Source organism: Lepidochelys kempii, chromosome 15 (genome assembly GCF_965140285.1).
Source record: "Lepidochelys kempii isolate rLepKem1 chromosome 15, rLepKem1.hap1, whole genome shotgun sequence".
Taxonomy (NCBI): Eukaryota; Metazoa; Chordata; order Testudines; family Cheloniidae; genus Lepidochelys; species Lepidochelys kempii.
The window spans coordinates 16,781,679-16,804,319 of record NC_136394.1 but is presented as its reverse complement, the minus strand read 5'-3'; the positions used below and the strand labels follow the sequence as shown (position 1 = coordinate 16,804,319).

Below are 22,641 nucleotides of genomic sequence, written 5' to 3'. Positions count from 1 at the left end.
GCCCCAGAGCAGACTGTTTCCTCCTCCCTCTTAGTAGGGGGAAAATGGTGAAAATTAAATCATCCTTCCCCACCTTATCTCCCCACTTGTTATTTTTGGAACAAATTGATAAATTAAACGAGGGTGGGCAAACTATGGCCTGTGGGATTGCCACGCCGCCAGCCCCCCAGCCACTCCCGGAAGCAGCCGGCACCAAGTCCCTGGGGGAGGGGGAGCGGAGGGCTACACGCGCTGCCATCACCTTCCCCTAAGCTCCCATTGCCTGCGGTTCCCCAGAGGCCGCAGGGACATAGTGCCAGTCACTTCCGGGAGTGGCGCGGGGCCAGGGCAGGCAGGCAAGGAGCCGGCCCTGGCCCCGGTGAATGCCGCTGCCACTCCAGAGCCTCTCCAGGTAAGAGGCGCTGGGCCGGAGCCTGCACCCCAAACCCCTCCTACACCCCACACCCCAACTCCCTGCCCTGAGCCTCCTCCCACACTTCTCCCTGCACCCCTGCCCTGAGCCAAATCCCACACTCCGCATCCCCTCCTGCACCCCAGTCCCCTTCCCTGAGCCCCCTCATACACTCCACACCCCTCCTCTGCCCGAGCCCCTTCCTGTACACTGCACCCCTCCCACACTCCACACTCCCGCCCACACCCCAACCCCTGCCCCAGGCCTACATTCATGGCCCTGCATGCAATTTCCCCACTCAGATGTGTCCCTCAGGCCAGAAAGTTTGCCCACCCCTGAATTAAACAGTACTAAGTCACCAGGATCAGATGGAATTCACCCAAGGGTTCTGAAGGAACTCAGGTATGAAACTGCAGAACTATTAACAGTGGTACATAGCCTATTGTTTAAATCAGCTTCTGTACCAGATGACTAGAGGTTAGCTAATGTGATGCCAATTTTTTAAAAAGGCTCCAGAGGCGACCCTGGCTACTGCAGGCCACTAGTAAGCCCAACATCTGAACCAGGTAAAATGGTTGAAACTATAGTAAAGAACAGAATTATCAGACACACAGAAGAATGCAATGTGTTGGGGAAGAGTCAGCATGGCTTTTGTAAAGGGAAATCCTGCCACTTCAATCTATTAGAATTCTTTTGAGGAGTCTACAAACGTGGACAAGGCTGATCCAGTAGATAGTTTACTAGGACTTTCTGAAAGCCTTTGACAAGGTCCCTCAGCAAAGGCTCTTAAGCAAAGTAAGCAGTCATGGGATAAGAGGGACGGTCTTCTCATGGATCAGTAACTGATTAAAAGACAGGAAACAAAAGGAATAGATGGTCAGTTTTCAGAATGGAAAGAGGCAAATAGCTGTGTCCACCAGGGATCTATACTGGGACCAGTGGTGGTCAACATATTCATAAATTGTCTGGAAAAAGGGGTAAACAGTGAGGTGGCAAGATGTGCAAATGATACAGAAGTACTCAAGATAGTTAAGCCCAAAACAAACTGTGAAGAGTTACAAAGAGATCTAACAAAACTGGATGATTGGGCAACAAAATGGCACATGAAATTCAATGCTGATAAATGCAAAGTAATGCACAGTGGAAAACATAATTGCAACTATACATACAGAATGATGGGGTCTAAATTAGCTGTTACCACTCAAGAAAGAGATCTTGGAGTCATTGTGGATAGTTCTCTGAAAACATCTGCTCAATGTGCAGCAGCAGCCAAAAAAAAACAAAAACTAGCAATGTTAGGAACCATTATGAAAGGGATAGATAATAAGACAAATATTATAATACCCTACAGTGGAACCTAAGATTTACAAACACCTCAGGAATGGAGGTGGTTTGTAACTCTGACCAAAATGTTACGGTTGGTCTTTCAAAAGTTTACAACTGAACGTTGACTTAATACAGCTTGGAAACTTTAGTATGCAGAAGAAACCTTTTAACCATCTTAATTTAAATGAGACAAGCACAGAAACTGTTTCCTTACCTTGTCAAATCTTTTTTTAAACTTTCTCTTGATTTTTTTAAACAGTTTGGTTTTACATAGTACTGCACTGTATTTGCTTGCTTTGTTTGCGTGTGTGTATGTGTGTGTCTCTGCTGCTGTCTGATTGCATAATTCTGGTTCCAAATGAGGGGTGTAGTTGACCAGTCAGTTCGCAACTCTGAGGTTCTACTGTGTATAAATCCTTGGTATATCCACACCTTGACTACTGTGTGCAGTTCTGATCATCCCATCTCAAAAAAGATACATTAGAATTGGAAAAAGTACAGAGACGGGCAACAAAAATGATTAGGGGGATGAAACAGCTTTCATATTAAAAAGACTGGAACTATTCAGCTTGGAAAAGAGACGACTAAGGGGGGAAGCGATAGTGGTCTATAAAATCATGACGGGTGCAGAGAAAGTGAATAAGGAAATGCTATTTTCCCCTTAACATAACACAAGAATGAGGAGTCACCCAATGAAATTCATAGGCAACAGGTTTAAAATAAACACAAGGAAGTACTGCTTCACACAGCATACAGCAAACCTGTGGAACTCGTGGCCAGGGGATGTTGTGAAGGCCAAAACTGCAGCTGGGTTCAAAAAAGAATTTGGTAAATTCATGGAGGGTAGGTCCATCAATGGCTATAGTCTGGGTGTCCTAAGCCTCTGATTGCCAGATGCTGGGACTGGATGCTGGGGGATGGATCACTTGATAATTTTCCTGTTCTGTTTATTTCCTCTGAAGCACTTGTCATTGGCCACAGTTGGAAGACAGGATACTGGGCTATATGGACCATTGGTCTGATCCAGTATGGCCATTCTTAGGTTCTGTTTTCAGAGCCCCTAATTCAAAGCCTGAATTCATGCATGCACCAGCAAGCCCATTTTTACATGGGTTTTGTCAAAATGTCCAGCGTGCTACTTTCTGCTAAATTAAACTTCCTTTAAATTAAAGTTAATGTAATGGTACGAATCTGTCCACATCCCTTAGCCAAGTGTTTAAAGCACAAAATCATTTCCCTTGGTTTCTAATAAGCAGCTAAAATTACACTGTGTTAACTGAAGGGCAGTTTGAGGTTATTTGCTGTCCTCTTTGCGATATATTAAATCCAGGCCTTCCTGCAGAACCATTTAAGCAAATAGCACTAAAAAGGGGGCCCATTCTGTTTCTCTCTGAACCTCATCCTTGTTCCAATGTATAGCTGTTCACAGTGAATCTAGTAGTCAAGATGTATCTTCTACTAAAAAACAGAGAGAGAGCCTCATGCAGCTGGAAGACATGAGGCAAGAATTTTTGTCTACATTGTTTATAAGGGCACAATACACTGGATTTATGAGTGAGGAAAATAACTTGACAATGAAGCTAAGTGGCCTGAATTTCAGAGGAGTTGAGCCACCCACAAGACTCACTGAATTGAAGGGAACTGCAGATAGTCAGAATCTTTGTAAATCAAGCCAGGAGGTGTGCAGTTTTGTACCTAAATTGCTCATACAGACACAATGGCTACGCATGTGGATTGAAGGCTGAATATATACAAATGAAGATTTTATTGTTTGTTCTGGTACTGTTACCACCTCTCATACTGTAGATGCACAGTACAGTAACTGTTCTATCCATACACTGAAACCCTTTGTCATTTATTGTCCTATTTTATGTACAGGAAAGAAAAATGGAGATCTGGACAGGAACTTTGATACACTTGATTTGCCCAAACGGTCTGAAGCAGCAAAAGGTAATGCACTAATCTGGGTATGTGCTCTTGAAAATAAGGAAAATGGGAGGTTGGGACTTTTAAAAGGACTTGCAAAATGAGCAGCATACAGTGCTTATACCTTGATTGCGTACTCAGTTGAAATAATAGTTGCATGTCATGTGCTGCTTCTCTTCCCATGTACAATACTTGACTACTCGTTTTGTGAGTGGATCCCATGTTTTTTCCCTGGATGGAGGTGCTTTCACCCAACCCTAAACCTAATCTGCCCCCATTATCTCCTGTGGCCAGTTTAATCAATAGAAACCTACATAAGAACGGCCATACTGGGTCAGACAAAAGGTCCGTCTAGCCCAGTGTCCTGTTTTCTGACAGTGGCCAATGCCCCAAACGGAACGAACACAACAGGGAATCCATTCCCTGTTGCTCATTCCCAGCCCCTAACCTCTGTTTGCCAGAAGCTGGGAATGGAAGACAGGGGATGGATCACTTGATGATTACCTGTTCTGTTCATTCCCACTGGGGCACCTCGCATTGGGCACTGCTGGAAGACAGAATACTGGGCTAGATGGACCTTTCGTATGACCCAGTATGGCTGTTTTAATGTAGATTTCTATTGATTAAACTGGCCACGGGAGATAATGGGGGCAGATTAAGCCTAGGGTTGGGTGAAAGTGCCTCTATCCAGGGACAAAACATGGGATCGGCTCACAAAACACAATTTTGCACTTTCTCCACAATAGACACGAGCATAGGGTGTTGTGTAGAGAAGAAGACATAAGAGGTTATTTACAAGAGCTCTCCTCTTCTCTTCTCCACTTTCCTCACAATCCGCTTTTCAATGGCAGCTTTATAGTTCCCCACTAGTTCGCATTAGTTTAGGTCTTTTGGGGGTTTTATGTCATCCACGGCTGGTTGACCTTGATATCCCCTGATAATGGTAATGGTAATTTCCCCTGCTACAGTCAGCAGCCCCTGTAGCTTTTCAGAGCATCCAGAGACTGGAGGTCCAGACAGATTTTGATGGATTGTGCTCTGGCTTTTTTTGGTGTTGTGTGTGTTTCAGCTGTTGGGAGAAGTGAAATCTCTTCACAAACATTTGGTGCGTAGTACTGTTTTCAGTGGTAATTTAGGGGATAATTTGGGGATCTCCTGTGATTTTTGCTGCATACTGCAATTTTTTGCAAATCTCAAGCTTTCATTTAAAATAAAAATGTTTTTCCATTGCAAAGATACAGCCTTTGCCATACAAACTGATGCAGTGCTGCCCTGTTAACTCTGCCCTGCAGAAAACTCTCTTCTGTGAACACCATTCACCTAAATGAGATGTGACTATCAAGATCTAAGTGGGTCTAAATGGGAAAAAAATTAATACACACAAGCATTTTTCTCTTTTTCCTTTTCCTTTTTTAAATAAAGAAAATAAGGTGAGGAAAATGAATGAAAGAAAATGTTTGCCTCCCTATCCACAGTATAAACTCTACATGCAATGTGTGGGAGCTATGTGGCCTAGTGGATAGAGCACTGAATTGGGACTCGGGATACCTCAGGCATGGGTCAGTTGCTGGAAGATTCTCTGCACCTTGTAGTCTTTAAACCATGATTTGAGGACTTCAATAGCTCAGACATAAGTTAGGGGTTTGTTACAGGAGTGGGTGGGTGAGATTCTGTGGCCTGCATTGTGCAGGAGGTCAGACTAGACAAACATAATGGTCCCTTCTGACCTTAAAGTTTATGATTCTATTGCCAGCTCCACCACTGACCTGCTGGGTGACCTTGAGCAAGTCACATCTCCTCTCTGTGCCCCAGTTTCCCCGTCTGTAAAACGGGGATACTGCTACTGACCTCCTTTATGAAGCACCTTGAGAGCTATCGAAGCTTCATATAAGATTAGGGTGGTGGTGTTATATATAGTTAAACACTTAAATTTTTAACTAGGAATCAAGTATTTTATGGGGAATGAGACTGAGTTATTTATGAACTGATCTATTGGCCTCAGTCTATATACTGGTTTAATATAGACACAGGTTGGCTCTCTTTGCGAAGGAAACTGTGGCTGTATCTTGTTAGACTTGTGCTTCAGTACCAGTTTTGAGCTGGGTCTAATCATGCAAGATACTCAGCGCTCCTGGAAGATGCAAAGAGCCTTCATACACTTACTGATTACGGGCTGGGCCTAGGGGTTTGGTTGCAGAGCAGAGAGGCCTTTTAAGGATAAAAATTTTAGGCTGGGCCTGAAATATGTTCTAGGTGGCGTTGTTTTTTGTAAGTGCTTAAATGAGCACTTTACTTTTTGGACAAATGGGCTTGATAACTACTTGTTAGAGGATTGAGAAAGCCAAAGTAAAAAACGGAAAGTAGAACAAACTTTACATGCATAAGGCAGGCCTCAGCCCTTTAATTTACTGCTAAATGTGGTTGCAATGTGGGTGCCAGGCGGAGAAAAATGGACACACACAAGATTTCTACAGAGACATGCATCTTGTGCAAACATTCTATTTTTTTTAAAAAAAAAAAAAAGCTGGGCGTGGACTTTGCTGACAGTGTTTTGTGGATGTTCCTGCTGGGAATCACGACTATGTCTCGTTGCCTGTGCAGTGTTGTAGCTGTGTTGGTCCCAGGATATTAGAGAAACAAGATGGGTGAGGTAATATCTTTTATTGGACCAACTTCTGTCCAATAAAAGATATTATCTCACCCACCTTGTCTCCCTAATCTCCTTGCCTATGCAGCTAGGCTGCTAAGATTACATGCTGTTCAAGAGGTTTTCTTTGATAATTTTGAGGAACCCAAATTTAATCTATATGGATAATGCTAGTCTGACTCTATATCACATACTAGATTAGGTCAAAAGATTAATCCCATCAGCATTTTGATGGATGATACCTCTTGGGAAAAGAGGGACAGGAAAAACCATTTACTGAAGTGTACTTGAGGAGGAAAAGCAAATTAACATTTATGACTTTTTTTTCCCCCTACAAGAAGCTTCCTGCAAAACAGCCAGTTTACCCAATAGTTCCTGGGTCCTGACAGTTCTAACAAGATTGCTGCTATTTTGAATTGTTCAGAAAGATCAGCAAAATAAAATTGCAGTTTCAAAACAGTTTAACAGCTCAGGTCAGATCCGGGCCCTGGAGCATAATTGACTCTGATGAAATCACCTTTCAGCTGAGGCAGAATCTCCTTCTGAAGATTGAAAAATCATGCAAGTTTTAATGATCAGATGCGTTTGGTTTGAGTGACACAATGAAGTGCTTTTTCAAAAACCAACAATTATAGATTAGTCTGTTTCATGGATTATTTAAGCCATATTAAAGTGAGTTTTCTGCAGGACTCTTTGAGCAAACGAAACTACAGTTGCTGTAAGAGCTGTTCATGCCGTGCAGCAAATGAACACAGCGGTAGTTAACAGACTGTTGGGAGGCAGTGCTGTTTTCTGAATCTTAAAGTCAACTTCCCTAGGGTTCATTGGGCAAGCTAAAGAACAGCCTTAAAAACCGCTGGTCACGATTCCCTTATAGCAGGGGTTCGCAACTTTTTTCATTTTGAGCCACCCCCACAACATACTATAAAAGCCAGGGCCAGCATTAGGGGGTAGCAAGCAGGGCAATTGCCTGGGGCCCCATGCCACAGCAGGCACCATGAAGCTAAGTTGCTCAGGCTTCTGCTTCAGCCCCATGCAGTGGGGCTTCGGCTTTCTGTCCTGGGCCCCAGCGACTCTAACACTGGTCCTGCTTGGTGGACCCCTGAAACCTGCTCGCGGGCCCCCCAGGAGCCCCAGACTCCTGGTTGAGAACCGCTGCCTTATAGAAATGTGTCATAAATGTGATCATTGGGTTTAGTTGATCCAGTGTTCATGTTGGCTTTAAGAAACTGTCAATTAGAGAAGGAGCTGTCCTATTTGCCAATATCTCTAGAAAGCTAAATTGGCATCCACAGGACCTTAATCACAAATCTCTGCCTAATAAACAGCTGAATGTGTTTAAATGGGAATAGCCATAGCTTTTGGCACCTTTTCTTCAGTGTCCGGTCAAGACAACCTATAAACAAGTTAGTGTATTGAAAAAAGAGAAGCAGGTTTGGGGTGACTGCCTGGCTTTATGTTCATTTATTCTGCCCAGAGATAACTCATTTGGTTGCCATGTGGAATAGAACTGGTGATATAATGCAATTTTTCAAGCAAGGATCTAGTGTCTTAAAAATGTGAGCTGCTTTTCGCCAATGGCTGTTCGTTTTTAAATGCAAGGACAGAGTTTGCCTAGCCTTGGTGCTCATTGAACACCTGTGACCTTTCCCTGCCACGCTCTCTGGCAGGAAAACACTTCCGGCTTAAGGCTGCTTATTTGTGGAGAAATCCGTTAATATGGTGTGGGACAGTGCACAGTGTTTTCAGAAATGGTCCCATCTAATAGAAAAAGTCTTTTGTGGCATTGTCCAGAGTGCTCTTCCCATAACGGGAAAAGAAGTCTAAAGAGTAGCTTTTTCCTGTTTCTTCCTCCTTGAAGGATGTGGCTCATCTTTCTGACAGGTGGGGTGGGGACATAAGCTTTTGATGGCTGGAACTGAGGAGAGCCCATGTGAGTCAGAAGGGAATGGCAGAATGCTAATGGGAAAACATGATTGTTAAACTGGGGCAGGTCCTGAGCAAAATACCCATTTCTAGTCCATTGTTAGAAAAACGATGTTGCTAAAATCCTTCACCATTATAAAGTAGGTTGACAAAAATTCTATCTGCTAATTTTCTCCTCTGCACAGTGTCCTCTTTGGCAGTGAATACCACAAACAATGCAAGTATTGATTTCTCCTGTGCAAAACTTAAAAAAAAAATAGTAAATAGAGCGCAGCATGGTGCCTTTGCTTTGCTTTTAGAGCCCTTATTTCTACTGGTGTTAAAGTGAAAATAAACTGAGCAGACAATAAAGGGGAGAACACAAAGAGGGGGGGAGAAAGCCAGAGTCATTCTGTCAGTGAAGGCTGCAGCTGTAGTCGGGATAACAGATTGGTGAGATAACCAAGTCTTTTCAAGAAATCTATTGATTAGCTTAAGCCCTCTGGAGTTGGTTTAAAGTTTGTGACATTGTTCTGGAGTGGTTAAATCCTTAGTCTGTCCATCTCTTGGGCAAGCGGCAGGGAAATCCTGTCTATTAGATTTGCTTTTCTGTGCAGTCAAACCTGGTTAATACTAATTAAATTATAAATTACAATTTATTTTTATTAAACCATCAGCTTTTAGTATATGTGTGTCTGTGTATAATGGCATAATATAGGTTGCTGTTAGATACTCAGATATTGGAGATGGGCCCAGCTCTGGGGGTTTGGTTCATCCCATTATGGAGACTGGAAGTGTTTGGACAAAAGAGGGTTTGTTCAGGTCACATGAACTGATACATGAACTAATGGATAAAATTGTTATTCACTTATCTCTACCATTCAAGAATAAATCATGCCAAACAAACCTAATTTCCCTCTTTGACTGGGTTACTGGCCTAGTCAGTAGACATGATATATCTTGATTTTGACACATTCCCACATATGTCTCAATCAAACTAGAGAAATGTGATCTAGATGAAATTGCTGTAAGATGGGTGCATAACTGGTTGAAAGACCATATTCAGAGTACAGTAGTTATCAATGGCTTGCTGTCAAACTAAGAGGATGTATATAGTGGGGTCCACAGGGATCTGTCCTGGGTCCAGTACTAGTCAAAATTTTCATTAATCACTTGGATAACGGAGTGAAGAGTGTGCTTATACAATTTCTGGATGACACCAAGATGGGAGGGGTAGCAAGCATTTTGGCAGAAAGGATTAGAATTTTAAATGGCTATGACAAATTGGAGAAGTGGTCTGAAGTCAACAGGATGAAATTCAATAAAGGTAAGTGCAAAGAAAGGAAAAATCAAATTCTCAAATACAAAATGGGAAATAAATGGCTAGGCGGCAGTACTGCTGAAAAGGATTTGGTGGTTATAGTGGATCACAAATTGAATACGAATTAACAACGTGATGCTGTTGCAAAAGAAGTCTAATATTGTGGATGTATTAACAGGAGTGTCGTATGTAAGACACAGCAGGTAATTGTGCTGTTCTATTCAGCAGTGGTCTGAGACCTGAGCTGGAGTACCGTGCTCTGTTCTGGGCACCACGCTTTAAGAAAGATTATAAACAAAGTGGAGAGAGTCCAGAGGAGAGAAATAAAAATAATAAAAGGTTTTGGAAACCTGACTTGTGAGGAAAAGGTAAAAAAACCCACAAAACCCTGGGTATGTTTAGTCTTGAGAAAAGACAACTGAAGTGGAACTGATAAGTCTTCAAATATGTTATGTGCTGCTTATAAAGAGGATGGTGATCTATTGTTTTCCATATCCACGGGAGGTAGGACAAGAAGTAATGGGCTTAATCTGAAGCAAGGGAGATTTAGGTTAGATAGTAGAAACAACTTTCCAGTGATAAGGGTAGTTAAACTCTGGAATAGGCTTCCAGGGTGGTCTCTGTCATTGGAAGTTTTAAAAAACAGGTTAGACAAACACCTGGTGGGAATAATTTTAGGGGTACTTAATCCTGCTCAGCATAGGGGAATAACCTAGCTTGCCTCCTGAGGTCCAGTCCATCCCTGTGATTATTTTGTTCTTAACTGCAATTTAATTGCAAAAGTTGCCTATGGAGTAGGATGAAGGTACGTAACCTAGGTCCTGAAACTAAAGCTATTTAGGAATGGAACAAATCTGTAATGTCCTGTTAACAAGTCTGTGCTGCTGCAAGAAGCTGTTTGTGAAAACGCTGTGTGTATTTGAAAACTAGTTTGAATTTGTGCATGTGCATTTACCCTGAAAGTTTATGGATATTGGTGGATGAGATGTTGGATGAACTTGCTAGCAGATGAATTTCTTCTCCGTATATATCACAATGATCAGTTGCTTTCTATCTAGTCCGATACTAATAAACAGATTTTTTATTTCAGAAGGTGAGTGTTGAAACTGGCTAATAAATCTTTTGTGTTGTCCATAAGCAACTATATTTAGACTTCCTGGTAGTGTCAGGGTAATGATTCTAAGCTAGTGTATTACAAAAATGATAATTTCTCTGACTAAATGGTGACACTGTGTTTGTGTGCGGTGAAAGAGAGAGAAACTTCACTAACGGTTTTATCTTGATTATGGGTTTGTGAATAAGATTAGCTGCTGCTCTAGCACTTACGCCACTTTCATTTTATTTCTTTAAAATCTTACAAGTTGATTCAAGTGTTTTGTGTGCCCTTTTCTGACTCCTTTCAATCATTAGTTTTGACTGCAGTGTTGTGAATAAATGACTGACTGATTATGGTACCATCCCCACTTCTCCTCCTCCTGCCAGTGGAAGTTGTAAGGCGAGTTCTTCTCAATCCCTCACCATGAGAACATGTAACGTGTTATTACATTAAGATCTTCTAAGTTTTAGGCACGTGAAATTGAGAATTCCCATCAGAATTATTAAGTCTCTCTCATTTCTGTTGCTTTACGAAGTACAGTGTTCATTTTAGTCCCCTGTGTTGTTCATAATTTACAAAGCAGTGAAATATGGGCTCCTCTGTCTTCCAGTATCTTGAATCAGAGAAACTTTATTACCTTGGATAGGAGAATCCCCTGTGTGGCCTTCCCTTGGTAAACTTTTTTTTCCAATCTGATACATTTAAATTCTCACCTCTCCTCATGTGCCAGGAATTTAGAATGTGGGAACCAGTTGGTTTATGCTCCATTACTCAAAACTCATTCAGCTAACCCATTGATTGTAATTTAAAAGTTGGCTGATTTATTCTGGATTGTTTTTAGTTTTTCATCCCCTTTTGGAATTCTTCCATTGACCCCTGCTTTCTTCACCACTGGTTTGAAATGTGGCAATGAATTGCTGCTTGGCGCACTGAACTTGGGTTATGGAGTGCCATTCAGATGGAAACTAATTATTTTGCAAACCTTTAAGAGTCTCTAAAAATAATTACACTTCATGAATCATAACATGAGGCCACTTTCCTCAGATCCCACTGAGGAATATACTAAGAAATTGCACCATCTACTCAGGACACTCCCTACACTAACACAGGGACAAATCAACGTACCCTTAGAGCCCCGACTGGGGTTATTCTATCTACTACCCAAGATCCACAAACCCGGAAATCCTGGACACCCCATCATCTCTGGCATTGGCACGCTCACTGAAGGACTGTCCGGATATGTGGACTCTCTACTCGGACTCTGTGCCACCAGCACTCCCAGCTATCTCCGTGACCCTAACCCTGAGAAAACTACGATGCATTGGTGATCTTCCAGAAGACACCATCCTAGCCCCCATGAATATAGAGGCTTTCTACACAAACATCCCACACACAGATGGAATACAAGCTGTCAGGAACAGTATCCCTGATGATGCCATAGCACAACTGGTTGCTGAGCTCAGTGACTTTATCCTCACACGCAATTATTTCAAATTTGGCAACTATATATACCTCCAGACCACTGGCACCGCTATGGGCACCCGCATGGCCCCACAATATGCCAACATTTTTATGGCTGACCTGGAACAACGCTTCCTCAGCTCTCATCCACTCACGCCCCTTCTCTACCTACGCTACATTGATGACCTCTTCATCATCATCTGGACCCCTGGGAAGGAAACCCTGGAAGAATTCCACCACGATTTCAACAGTGTCCACCCCACCATCAACCTCAGCCTGGACCAATCTATACGGGAGGTCCACTTACTAGACACTGCAGTGCAAATAAGTGACAGGCACCCTATACTGAAAACCTACCGGCCGCTATGCCTACCTTCATGCCTCCAGCTTCCATCCCGGACACACCACACGATCCATTGTCTACAGCCAAGCGCTGAGGTACAACCACATTTGCTCCAGCCCCTCAGACAGAGACCAACACCTACAAGATCTTCACCAAGCATTCTCAAAACTACGATACCCACATGAGGAAATAAGGAAACAGATCATCAGAGCCAGACGTGTACCCAGAAGCCTCCTGCTGCGAGACAAGCCCAAGAAAGAAACCAACAGAATTCCACTGGCCATCACATACAGTCCTGAGCTAAAACCTCTCCAACACATCATCGGTGATCTACAACCCATCCTGGACAACGATCCCTCACTTTCACAGGCCTTGGGAGGCAGGCCAGTCCTCGCCCACAGACAACCCGCCAACCTGAAGCATATTCTCACCAGCAACTACACACCGCATCATAGTAACTCTAACTCAAGAACCAATCCATGCAACAAACCTCGATGCCAACTCTGCCCACACATCTACACCAGCGACAACATCACAGAACCTAACCAGATCAGTCACACCATCACCGGTTCATTCACCTGCACGTCTACCAATGTAATATACGCCAGGGCTGGGCATGCGACTCATCTCCCCCTTGCAGTTTAGTGTCTTTGGGAGGCCACTGGACAGAGCTATAGCTCCACCTCAAATGCTGGGACTCTTTCCCCAACACAGCATCAGGAGAGAATATGCAAAATACAGCTGCTCCAACTGAACGAGTTTTAAATAGCTTCTATCCACCCTCAGCCGATCAGGGAGCCAGGACTCATACCATGTGACTTACTGGACTAATTACAAGCAGCCCAGCTCAAAATTCAAAAAAGTACCACAAAAATTTGTGGTAACCCACATTAACACAATGTGGCACCTCCCCCTCTTCCTCCCTTAGTGGCAAATGACTCAGATACCTTTTACCTGAGGTAGGTACCAGCCATGCTGTTAGCATGGGTTATGTTGGTCACAAATTGCTTAGTCATCTTGATCTCACATTCTGTTCACATTATGAAAAAGGTCATAAATAAGTCTGTTACATAGAACTGTTCCACTTGCACAAACTTTTCATGAACTCAGAGGCAGGCAAATGTTGTAGATCAGTTTCTTTTGTAACCAATATTTTGTCCAATATTAGTAGTCCCCAGAGATGTGTCTACTTGCATGCTGAGAAGATGCTTCTCTATTCTCTGCCTTCCCTAATGCTCCTATTTGTCTCCCAAGCCACCTACCTGCAAAAATAATGCTATATTTTTTCTGAATGTTTTGTGACCCTTGCTTGGGTGATGGCAAAGGGACAAAGCGAGAGAAGTCCCAGCAGAAAAAGTTGCCTTAGTAGGAATCTATTGAAACGAGCTTTCTTTTTATAGCCCTGAAATCTAAATTCACCATTGCCATGTAATAGGGTAACTATGTTACAAATGGCTGTCCTCAGCACGATTCTTTTCCATTCCATTCAGGGTGTATTCGGACATAAATGGATTTTAAAATCACTAGTACAACTGTAGCTTTTATTAGGCTAGTTTGTTAGGATTATGTTCCCGACTGCACAGATATCTTCACTTGAGATGGAAAATACCATTATTTTGTCATGACATTCCTGGTCACATTTGTTATTCTAAATGCTTTATTGTCCTACAGTACAGTGTCAATATTAGCTAGTATGTTTTGTGGTAGATTTCTGATTGCATTTTAATCACACAGGGCTGTTGAGCTTCATCATTAAAACAATCTCACTGGGCACTAATTCAGTCTTGTCTTGCAGTGAGCTCCCATTGCTACACAGATGTTGCATAAAATAAATCATTAGCACAGCTCTTAAAAGAAATCCTCCTTGCTTGTTTGCTTTTATGCAGGTAGAAAGCACTGAACAGCATGGCATCCCTGGGATGACCTCCATTTTCCACGTAGATCAGCTTGGTAGCAAGAGGTTTTCAAAAAACCCCAACAACCTGTTTTAAACAGATATTTAACCAGCTGGAAACAGCTGGTTGTCCCCATAGGCGTGGGGATGTTTCACCATAGGAGTAACAATAGGTTTTTCTCATACATTTTCAGCAACAAAAGATATGGGCTGGGAGGGGACTGGGAGAGGCAGCAAGGAGAGGCTTCTGACTGGCAAGAGCACACGTACTTCGGAAAGGTGATTGATGCAGTTTCCATGGCAGCAATGCTGTCAGAATCTTGCTTCCTTTCTGCCCCGATGTGCCCCATGGGTAGCGTTGCTGCCGCCAAATCCCCATGCAAAGGGTTTCCTTGGGGTTTCAGCTCTGCTGAACTCAGCAAGAAAAAGCAGTGCCCTGGCGACTCCGTTTATATAACCTAATGCTCGGTTGTGTCTGTTCCTGAGCTGGGAGACCGCAGGGGGTTGCCAGCCTCTTGCTGGGCGTCGCTGTTCTTGGCCATCCCTGCCCTTGTAAAGTGCTTTTCAAAATAACGTTTTCTATTTTTAACCTCCACAGACTGCAGATAAAGCCCTTTCCTTCCATAACCACGGAGTGGAGTCTGACCCCTGTCTCATTTCAAAATATAGTGCAGTCTTTAACCACTCCAGAAACTGCAAATCTGCAAAGTGTTTTTTTTGGTTTATTTGTTTTTTTTCACAAGGTTGAAGGGTTTTTAAACTATTAACCACTGAACAGAGAGCATGATGACTAGGGTCCGATCCTGCAAGGTGCTGAGGTGACTCCAAATGAAGTCAGTGGGAGCTGAGGGCCTGGTACAGAGCACCTGGAATACATAGATCCAAGGAAATGAGTGCAGGAGACTGGGCCAGATAACCCCTCAAGGTCCCTTCCTTCCAGTCCTATGATTTCTACGAAATGTGTAGCAGCCGTTGGATGCCAGAAGAAAACTAGGAGAAAACTAAAACCCAGCTGACACTTCCTATTAACACTGCTTCAGAGAAACCCAGGGGGAGGTGGGGCAGGTGGCTAGTGTGGCTGCATTTTAGAAATGCAGCTTCAATAAACGTTTAATAACAGACAAATAGCAGATGAGTCTATTCCAGTTTATTCAGGCTTATGTATCTTTGTCCCTTGCAGAATAGCTCACCAAGCTCCAGTAGTCCTTCACAGTGCCTGCCTCCACGTTTTTAACAATGCATCTGTTTCCTTTTCTGATCAGAAGGTGTGAGCGTTCTTTCTTCTTCTTGAAACCTGCGGTGTTTGTGTAAAGTGATGGGCTTAGAGTTCTGACTGAAATCTCCCAGCAGGCCATTGAGAATGGATACTAGGATTGCTTGCTTTTGTCCTCTAACTCCTCCTCTTCTCTCAAAGTCTTGCTACGTATTTAGATTCTGTTCTTCATTTTACCAGATAGATGGTGTTAATCTTTCAAAATTACCTACCTAGGGCACAGATATTCAGGGACAGAGATTCTGGGGACTTCTCTTGGTGTCTACATAAGCACTTATTGCACAGCAAGCTGGGGTGTAGATCTACAGCATGCCATGCACTAAGTGTACGTGAGGACCCTGCTGATGTGCCCTATAAGTTCCTGGCGCACTTTGACGTCCTGCTGTTTTAAATTGCAGTAGGTCATTGCACAGTAGGGAACATTTAGTGCACCTCAGCTGGGTCCACATGGATGCTTAAGTCCGTGGTGCTCTGGAGCCCTGTAGATTTACACTCCTGCTTGCTGTACAGTAAGTGCTTATGTTGACATGCCCTTAGAATTTGGCCCACATTGTAGCCTCTTAAGGAATAAGAGTTTAACCCCTTGTGAAAGAAATACTAAGCAAAGCTACTTCGGATGCACACATGAAATAAGGCGGCTGGATGCAAATTGCAGCACTCTTCCATCCGCAGGAAGGTTTTTCCAAAGTTGGGCCTGTACTGTCCAATTGAGATTCCTCTCCAGAGTCCCAATGAGGACTGTAGAACAACCACTGATAGTGAAGGCATGTCCACGCTCACCACCTTCTTCTCCCTTATTCTTAAACATTAACATTTCCTTAGTGGGGAAAAAACCTGGCAGTCTGAGACTAGATATTCCCCCGGCCTCTTCAGATTCTATGGCTCTGTGGGGACCATATAATAACTTATTTTACTTCACAAGTCAGTTCCCCAATCTCTCATGCCTGAGGCTGACACCCAAGAATATAGCTCTAGTATACTAACTAGCAGTACTTTAGAAAAGCAAGGATCCCCAGGGGTAAATTTCCTTTTTCTAACATTGTTGTGTGTCTAACATTTCCTTTTTCTAACATTTCTAACATTGTTGAATTTGCGGCCAACTTTATACATTCATGGAAAATGAAATTTATAATGCATGTGCTTAGAACATCTTAAACTAGCCTGGGACAGATAAACACATAGAATAAAACAGCCTATGAGTAACAAAACAGCAGGTGCTCCACTGCCGCATGGAGTAATTATGGTAGCCATAAGGGAGGAAGTACGATATAGAGTGTTCAGCAAAGAAACTCTTGAGTTCTGATGCCAGCTCTGCTACTGACTTGCTGAATGGCCTTGGGCATGTCTGTTGACCTCAGAGGCTGTGTCCGTATTAAGCATATTTTAAACATTTTGCGCCATTGCAGTAGACTGGCTGCTGGTGGTGTCCAACCTTGTCAGGTAAGTAGATGACATGATAGTAAAAACAGCAACAGCTGCCAGTGCTTTATCCATAGTAGAACTCTCACCATTGCTAGCACTGCTGGTTCTGTAATGATGGGAAATGTTAATGGAAAGCTCAATATAGACCCAGTTTCGGTCAGTCCTGGATAATGCTTGTTTACCAGGCAGAGGTGTGGCGAGGCTGGATTGAGTAATTTACGGTACATGCAGTGTTTTGAAAACGTAAAATGTTATAAAGTGCTTAGTATTTTTACTGTTCAGGCTTTCAATGGTTTTTCCCCCCCTCTATTTTTTATGGATAGCGTAACGGGGCTCACTCACCACTCTGGCGCCTCCTGCTGGTTGTCCTGGTGATTAGCTCTGTACATTAGTGTGCCCTCTTTGGGTGGTGCCTTGCCACCATCACTCCTGCTCTAGGACCCACGTCTCTCCAAGGATCGTGGTGTCCTCTTTATCCAGACAGCCCTCTAGTCATGCCACACTCTGTGCTTCCCCCTTCCAGGGACCTGCAGGCTGCTGTTCAGCCACTTCCCTTAGTGGCTACTGCAGTGAATTGTCTGACCACTTCCTCGTGGCCCCAGCATCCTTTTTGTCCTTGCCTCAGGGTCTCAGCCTGCAAACCCCAGCAGCCAGCCAGGAGCTGTCACTCGCTCCCCCAGTCCCTGCTAACAGGACTGCTCTGTCCAGGGCGCTGACAGCTCTCTCAACCCTCCAGAGACCGTCCTTCCTCTCTGGGCTCCCAGCAGAGAACTGAACTCCTCTGCCCTGCAGCTCCCTTTTTATATGGGCCTGCTTGACCCTGATTGGCTGCTCCGTTCAGCCCTTCTCTGATTGGCTGCCTCCTGCACAGCCTCCCAAGGGTTCTGTTAACCCCTTAGAGCACCGTGTGGGGCAGGCACCCCATCACAGATACGTAGTGTCATTTATGATGCTCTACTGTGTGTGTAAATCTTTAAATAAAATTAGAACTTTAGCAGATTGACTGCCCAGGTAATGTATTTAATTTAGTTATGGCAACATATGTTGCCTTGCAGTTATGACACAAGTGACAGTATTTTAAAACTTGAACCACTAATGTGTATTTGCATTTCCTTTTCACTTGGGATTGAAATACGTGGCTACAATTTCTGAAGATAAAATAGATACCACTGGAAAGTGACAGCTTCAGGTTGCTACTACTGTTTCTTCTGTCTTCTCCTCTTCTCCCAAACTACCCTGTGTTATGCATCGCTGCCTGCTTTTGGCTGAGAAGGGTTAATATTTTTTTCCTCTTCCTTGGTTTGTGTGTGTGTTTTTGCATGTCTCATTTACCACTTCTATTCTACAAGCAATTATAATAGTTACTCTAAAATACAATGACTGTTATTACAGAGTCCAGCTCATTATGCAGATGCTCTTATAGAATTGTTTATAAAATGAGAATGTGCCAAGCAAGCCTGCCGGGAATGAAAACAGAGGACTTGGAGGGAGAGGTGCATTTTCTGCATCACTGCAGCTGTCTCAGTCTTGGGACTTAGTCACAGTGGTGAAAAACTCTGCCCATCCATCCAAAACTGTTGGATTAAGTAGGATTCCTGCCGTGCCATTTCTTCAGTTTCAATTAAGCAGCAACAACAGAAGATGTAGAGAAGACTATTCCATTTAGCATAAGTGTAATTAAAAAACAATGCAAAACAATGGAGTTGATGCTTCTAAGAAGGGTGAATATCAAGAAGTCGTCTGGTTGCCTAGCCAACATTATCACAGAGCAAGGAATATGCACCAAGCCGCTGCTGCCAATGTGTGGAGATGAAATTGACTTGTTGAAGTCCATTACAAAAACCTTGTTGCACAAAATTAGGAGTGTCTCCTACTGTCCACCAACAATACTGCAGCAACATTCAGCTGACGGAGGCACTTGTCAAACTCGGAGACTGGCAGAAAGCTTCAGAACAGCTGAGGCAGAATGACTGCTGCCTTGGATGTCCTGCCAGATTATCAGAAATGCTATGCATACAAGCAAAAGAAACTGTTAGAACTCTGCATAAGATGGTAAACCGAGTCCCCTGGCTGTCCAGATGGGAATAGAACATCCTGGATAATGTTTTTAAAAGGTCTAAGTTACTCAGGCACTTTTGAAAGTGGGACTGAGGCTCCTAAATCTCTTCAGTCCTTTTAAAAAAATGTTATCCTGGGACATTTCTCTGGAGAGTATAGGACACCCCTACCCTCCTGATCATACTTCATGGGCTATGGAACATGTTGAAGTATGGCTGTACACCGAGCAAAATGCTGCATTGTACAGAAAGGGAGTTTGGTCTAGTCAGTGGATAGGCCATGGATGGGAGGAGTCAGGATACTTCGGTTCTCTTCTCAACACAGCCGCTGAAGGTACTGAGCCACTGCAGCTGGGGCACCGGCAGCTCATGTAGACATTCGCATTAGCTATAATCTAGCTATCTTGCTAAAAATAGAAGTCAGGATGCTATTGTGGCCTTCCTTCTGTTTTTAATGAGCTAGCAAGAGCACTTAGCTAGCTTGGGTATGTCTGCATGCGCTGCCAGTCACAGTGCCCCCCTCCAGCTGCAGTGGAGCCTTAGTTTGGGAGTATGTTTCCAGCTACGTCTGAAACTGGGGCCATGAAACCCACAGTGTGGATTTCCCAAGGAGGAAAGGGATGACAATGGCAAAGTTAGAGTTAGAACTGGCAAATGACTAAGGAGGAGACCAGATCTGCTCTCTGTGGTATGGACAGCTATAACTGCTTATGTCAGCAGCAAAAATATGTTTTTATTGCCTTTCACTTCAATTAGCCCTACAGAGCCAGGGGAAGGAGCTGAATTCTTTAACTAAGTTCCAACTGCATGTCCAAATTGTCAGATTAATTTAGGGCAGAATTCAGGCCACAGAATTTTTATTACTAAGTCATAACGTGCAAAACTCTCTGCTGACTATCAGATCTCAGCTTGACTTTCAAGGGAGTTTATAACTTCTTTTCACTGTGATGTGAGCACATTTCATCTGGAGCCATCATAGTACAGTAAAATCTGGAACCCTCACAGTACCATTTTAAATTGCTTTTCAGGAACATGTTTGAAATCTTGGACAAAACCAAAAACAATGCCAAATAAAATAGCTTCATGGTTCTGAGCTTACTACAAAAGGAGAGAACAGACCACAGGAGGCCAGCAAAGAGGTCTTTGCTATAACCCAACAAAGAGGGAAGCAATATGTACAGCAAGGTCTTAGCAGTTTATCAGTTCAACAAGAACAGTTTTTCAAGTGTTAAAAGTGAATTTTAACCAAAGAAGTAAAAGATAACTTGTAGTCTAAAATAACCTTTGTACCTCAAGAATCAGTGATGCACAAGGAATGAAACTATTGAAACTAAGATGCATTGACTTGTTTGCAGAAGGGTAAGTAACAGGATCAAAATATAAAACTTCTATTTTCTCTGTATTAATAATAGCTAGTGCATTTGCCTACACAGCCACTGCAGTCCTGTTATGTGACTCGTTTCTTTGTAAAGCGCTGTAAGATACTTTAAGTGTGAAATGTGCTCTATAAAACCAAATTCAGTTGTAAAACTTTTGAGTGCTCTAGTCAGGCTTAAAAGCTTCCCTCCCACCTCCTCCCCTGCTCCATCCTCGCAGGGGAATGATATGACTTATTGTACCATATACCGATGTCTAACTGTGCATTAAAGAAAAATGACCTTGAACTTTTGAGAGACAGAAATTTTATGTAATAAAACAGCCATTCAAAACTGCCTGTCAACTTAAAAACCAACCTCACCTCCGCATAGTTTGGAATCTAGTATCAGTCCAGCTATTGTTTGCTTTGGAGCCAGGGAGAAGATGATCACTAACCGACTTAGTTTCAGATGATCAGCATGAACAATGATTGCTGCTCAGAGGGAGACAAACCATTTTTACTTCAGCCTCCTGGGCCATTAGTGTGTCGCTGAATGCCCCGAGTCTTGCTCACAGGAGACACTGGCAATATTTGAAATTCCCATGTTCATTTAGGCTAAACTGTGTCTCATCCTTGCCCAGGATGAGGAAGATGCAATGAGCATCCTCCCCCTGTGCCAGGGTTAGCCACAATTGCCATCTTTGTGGTCTCCAGGGCACCGTGGCTGCATCCTGCTAATATGCCCCCTGTGGGCACAAATTGCACCAAAAGTGGTGGGCAGGAGGTGAGGCCCTAGCTTTGCCCTCCCTCCACATCAAACAGCTGGCCAGCTGCAGAAGGGTGCACATTAGACACGCTCTCCATCCATGCCAAGGAACTCTCCAGGAGGCACAGCGCCTCCTAAGGCCCCTTCATGGGCAGTGCAGCTCTGCAGCAATCCCAGCGTTGTTAATAGCCCAGTCTGGCACTAAGAAAGTGTGTGGGTTTCTAAAATGGCATTTTTGAATTATTGACCCCACTGAACACACAGGTGAAAGAATATACTTTTACTTGCATGAAATATTCTGTAACCATGGCTCTCTGACATCCATCCAATTCCCTCAATCCTCTCCCCCCGCCCCCCCCCCCCGCCGGTTGGTTTGAAAAGAAGCCCTCAGGGCTAGCATGGAGCGTAATGTACTTTCTGATGGGCAAATAGTGGCATGGGAGGGGGGCGGAGCTTGTCACAAAAGCATTGCTGATGTTTTTAATGGGTGTCAGACGTTCTAAAAGAAGTTCGGAGAATTTGCTGTTGCCTTTGCAAGGAAAGGTTTAGGGAAAGTTCAAATTCTCAAACTTTTACTCCTGGGTGACATTGGGTGGAAGAGTCTGACATTTCATGACAGTCCTTGCCCTGAACTGCTTGCAGTCTAAATAGATGAGGTGGACATAGGGTGGCAGGAGAAACAGAGGCATAGAAAGGTGAGATGATTTGCCCAATGTCATACAGCAAGTCAGTAGCACAGCTGAGATTAGACCCTGGGTGTCCTGATTCCCAGACCAGCACTCTAGAGCATGCTGACAAGACATGTAGATGACCTTCCCCATTCCAGACACTGTCATTTTTTTCATGTTGACACTGCATTCAGATGCAATACCAGAAAGAATATTTAATGAGTTCTGCTTTGAGACCTTTGAAATCGCAATCATCAAAGCTGTGATCATGATCAAGCACATAATTACATCATGTCCTGCTGAGAGCTTAAAAAATGATGAGAGAAAAGCTTCTGCTAAGACTCTTGTAACAAACGTGCAAGGTCAGGAACATGAAAAGATCTGGAGAAGGGGTTATGCTTTAGCTAGTTTCCCAAATGACTTTTAAACACTTAGCAATGGAGGCTTTTGACTTCCCCTGAAAATATGGGGTTCCTGTTCCTTCTTGGTGGTACCCTATGTATCCCAAATACGGAGAGTGTAAAATGTGGCTGCACTATCCGTAAGCATGAAAAGGCAGCCAATGGGCTTAGGAGCCGAGATCAGTGACAAAGATGACTATGGTGCTGGATACATCGTGTGTGCTGGGACTTCTCAAGAAAAGAACAACATATGAATGTTAAGAGCATGAGACCTAATCCCACTTATTCCATTAAATGAAGTCTACTCCAAGAGGAGAACATTTTCCTTTGAGTTATGGGTAGGTTATAACATTTAATATGCTCAGGAGGGCACATACGACTCCCAGA

At 43.4% G+C, this 22,641-nt stretch overlaps 1 protein-coding gene across 11 annotated transcripts in view; it reads left to right on the top strand.

Annotated features, from left to right (window-relative positions):
- Positions 1 to 22,641, top strand: part of ARVCF (ARVCF delta catenin family member) — a 444,466-nt gene that overhangs the window by 374,300 nt on the left and 47,525 nt on the right. For all 11 annotated transcript variants that reach the window (XM_073313188.2, XM_073313190.2, XM_073313197.2 and 8 more), the window contains one exon: positions 3,596 to 3,667. In XM_073313188.2, the coding sequence (XP_073169289.1) occupies positions 3,596 to 3,667 (72 nt within the window). The remainder of the gene's footprint in view (positions 1 to 3,595; positions 3,668 to 22,641) is intronic.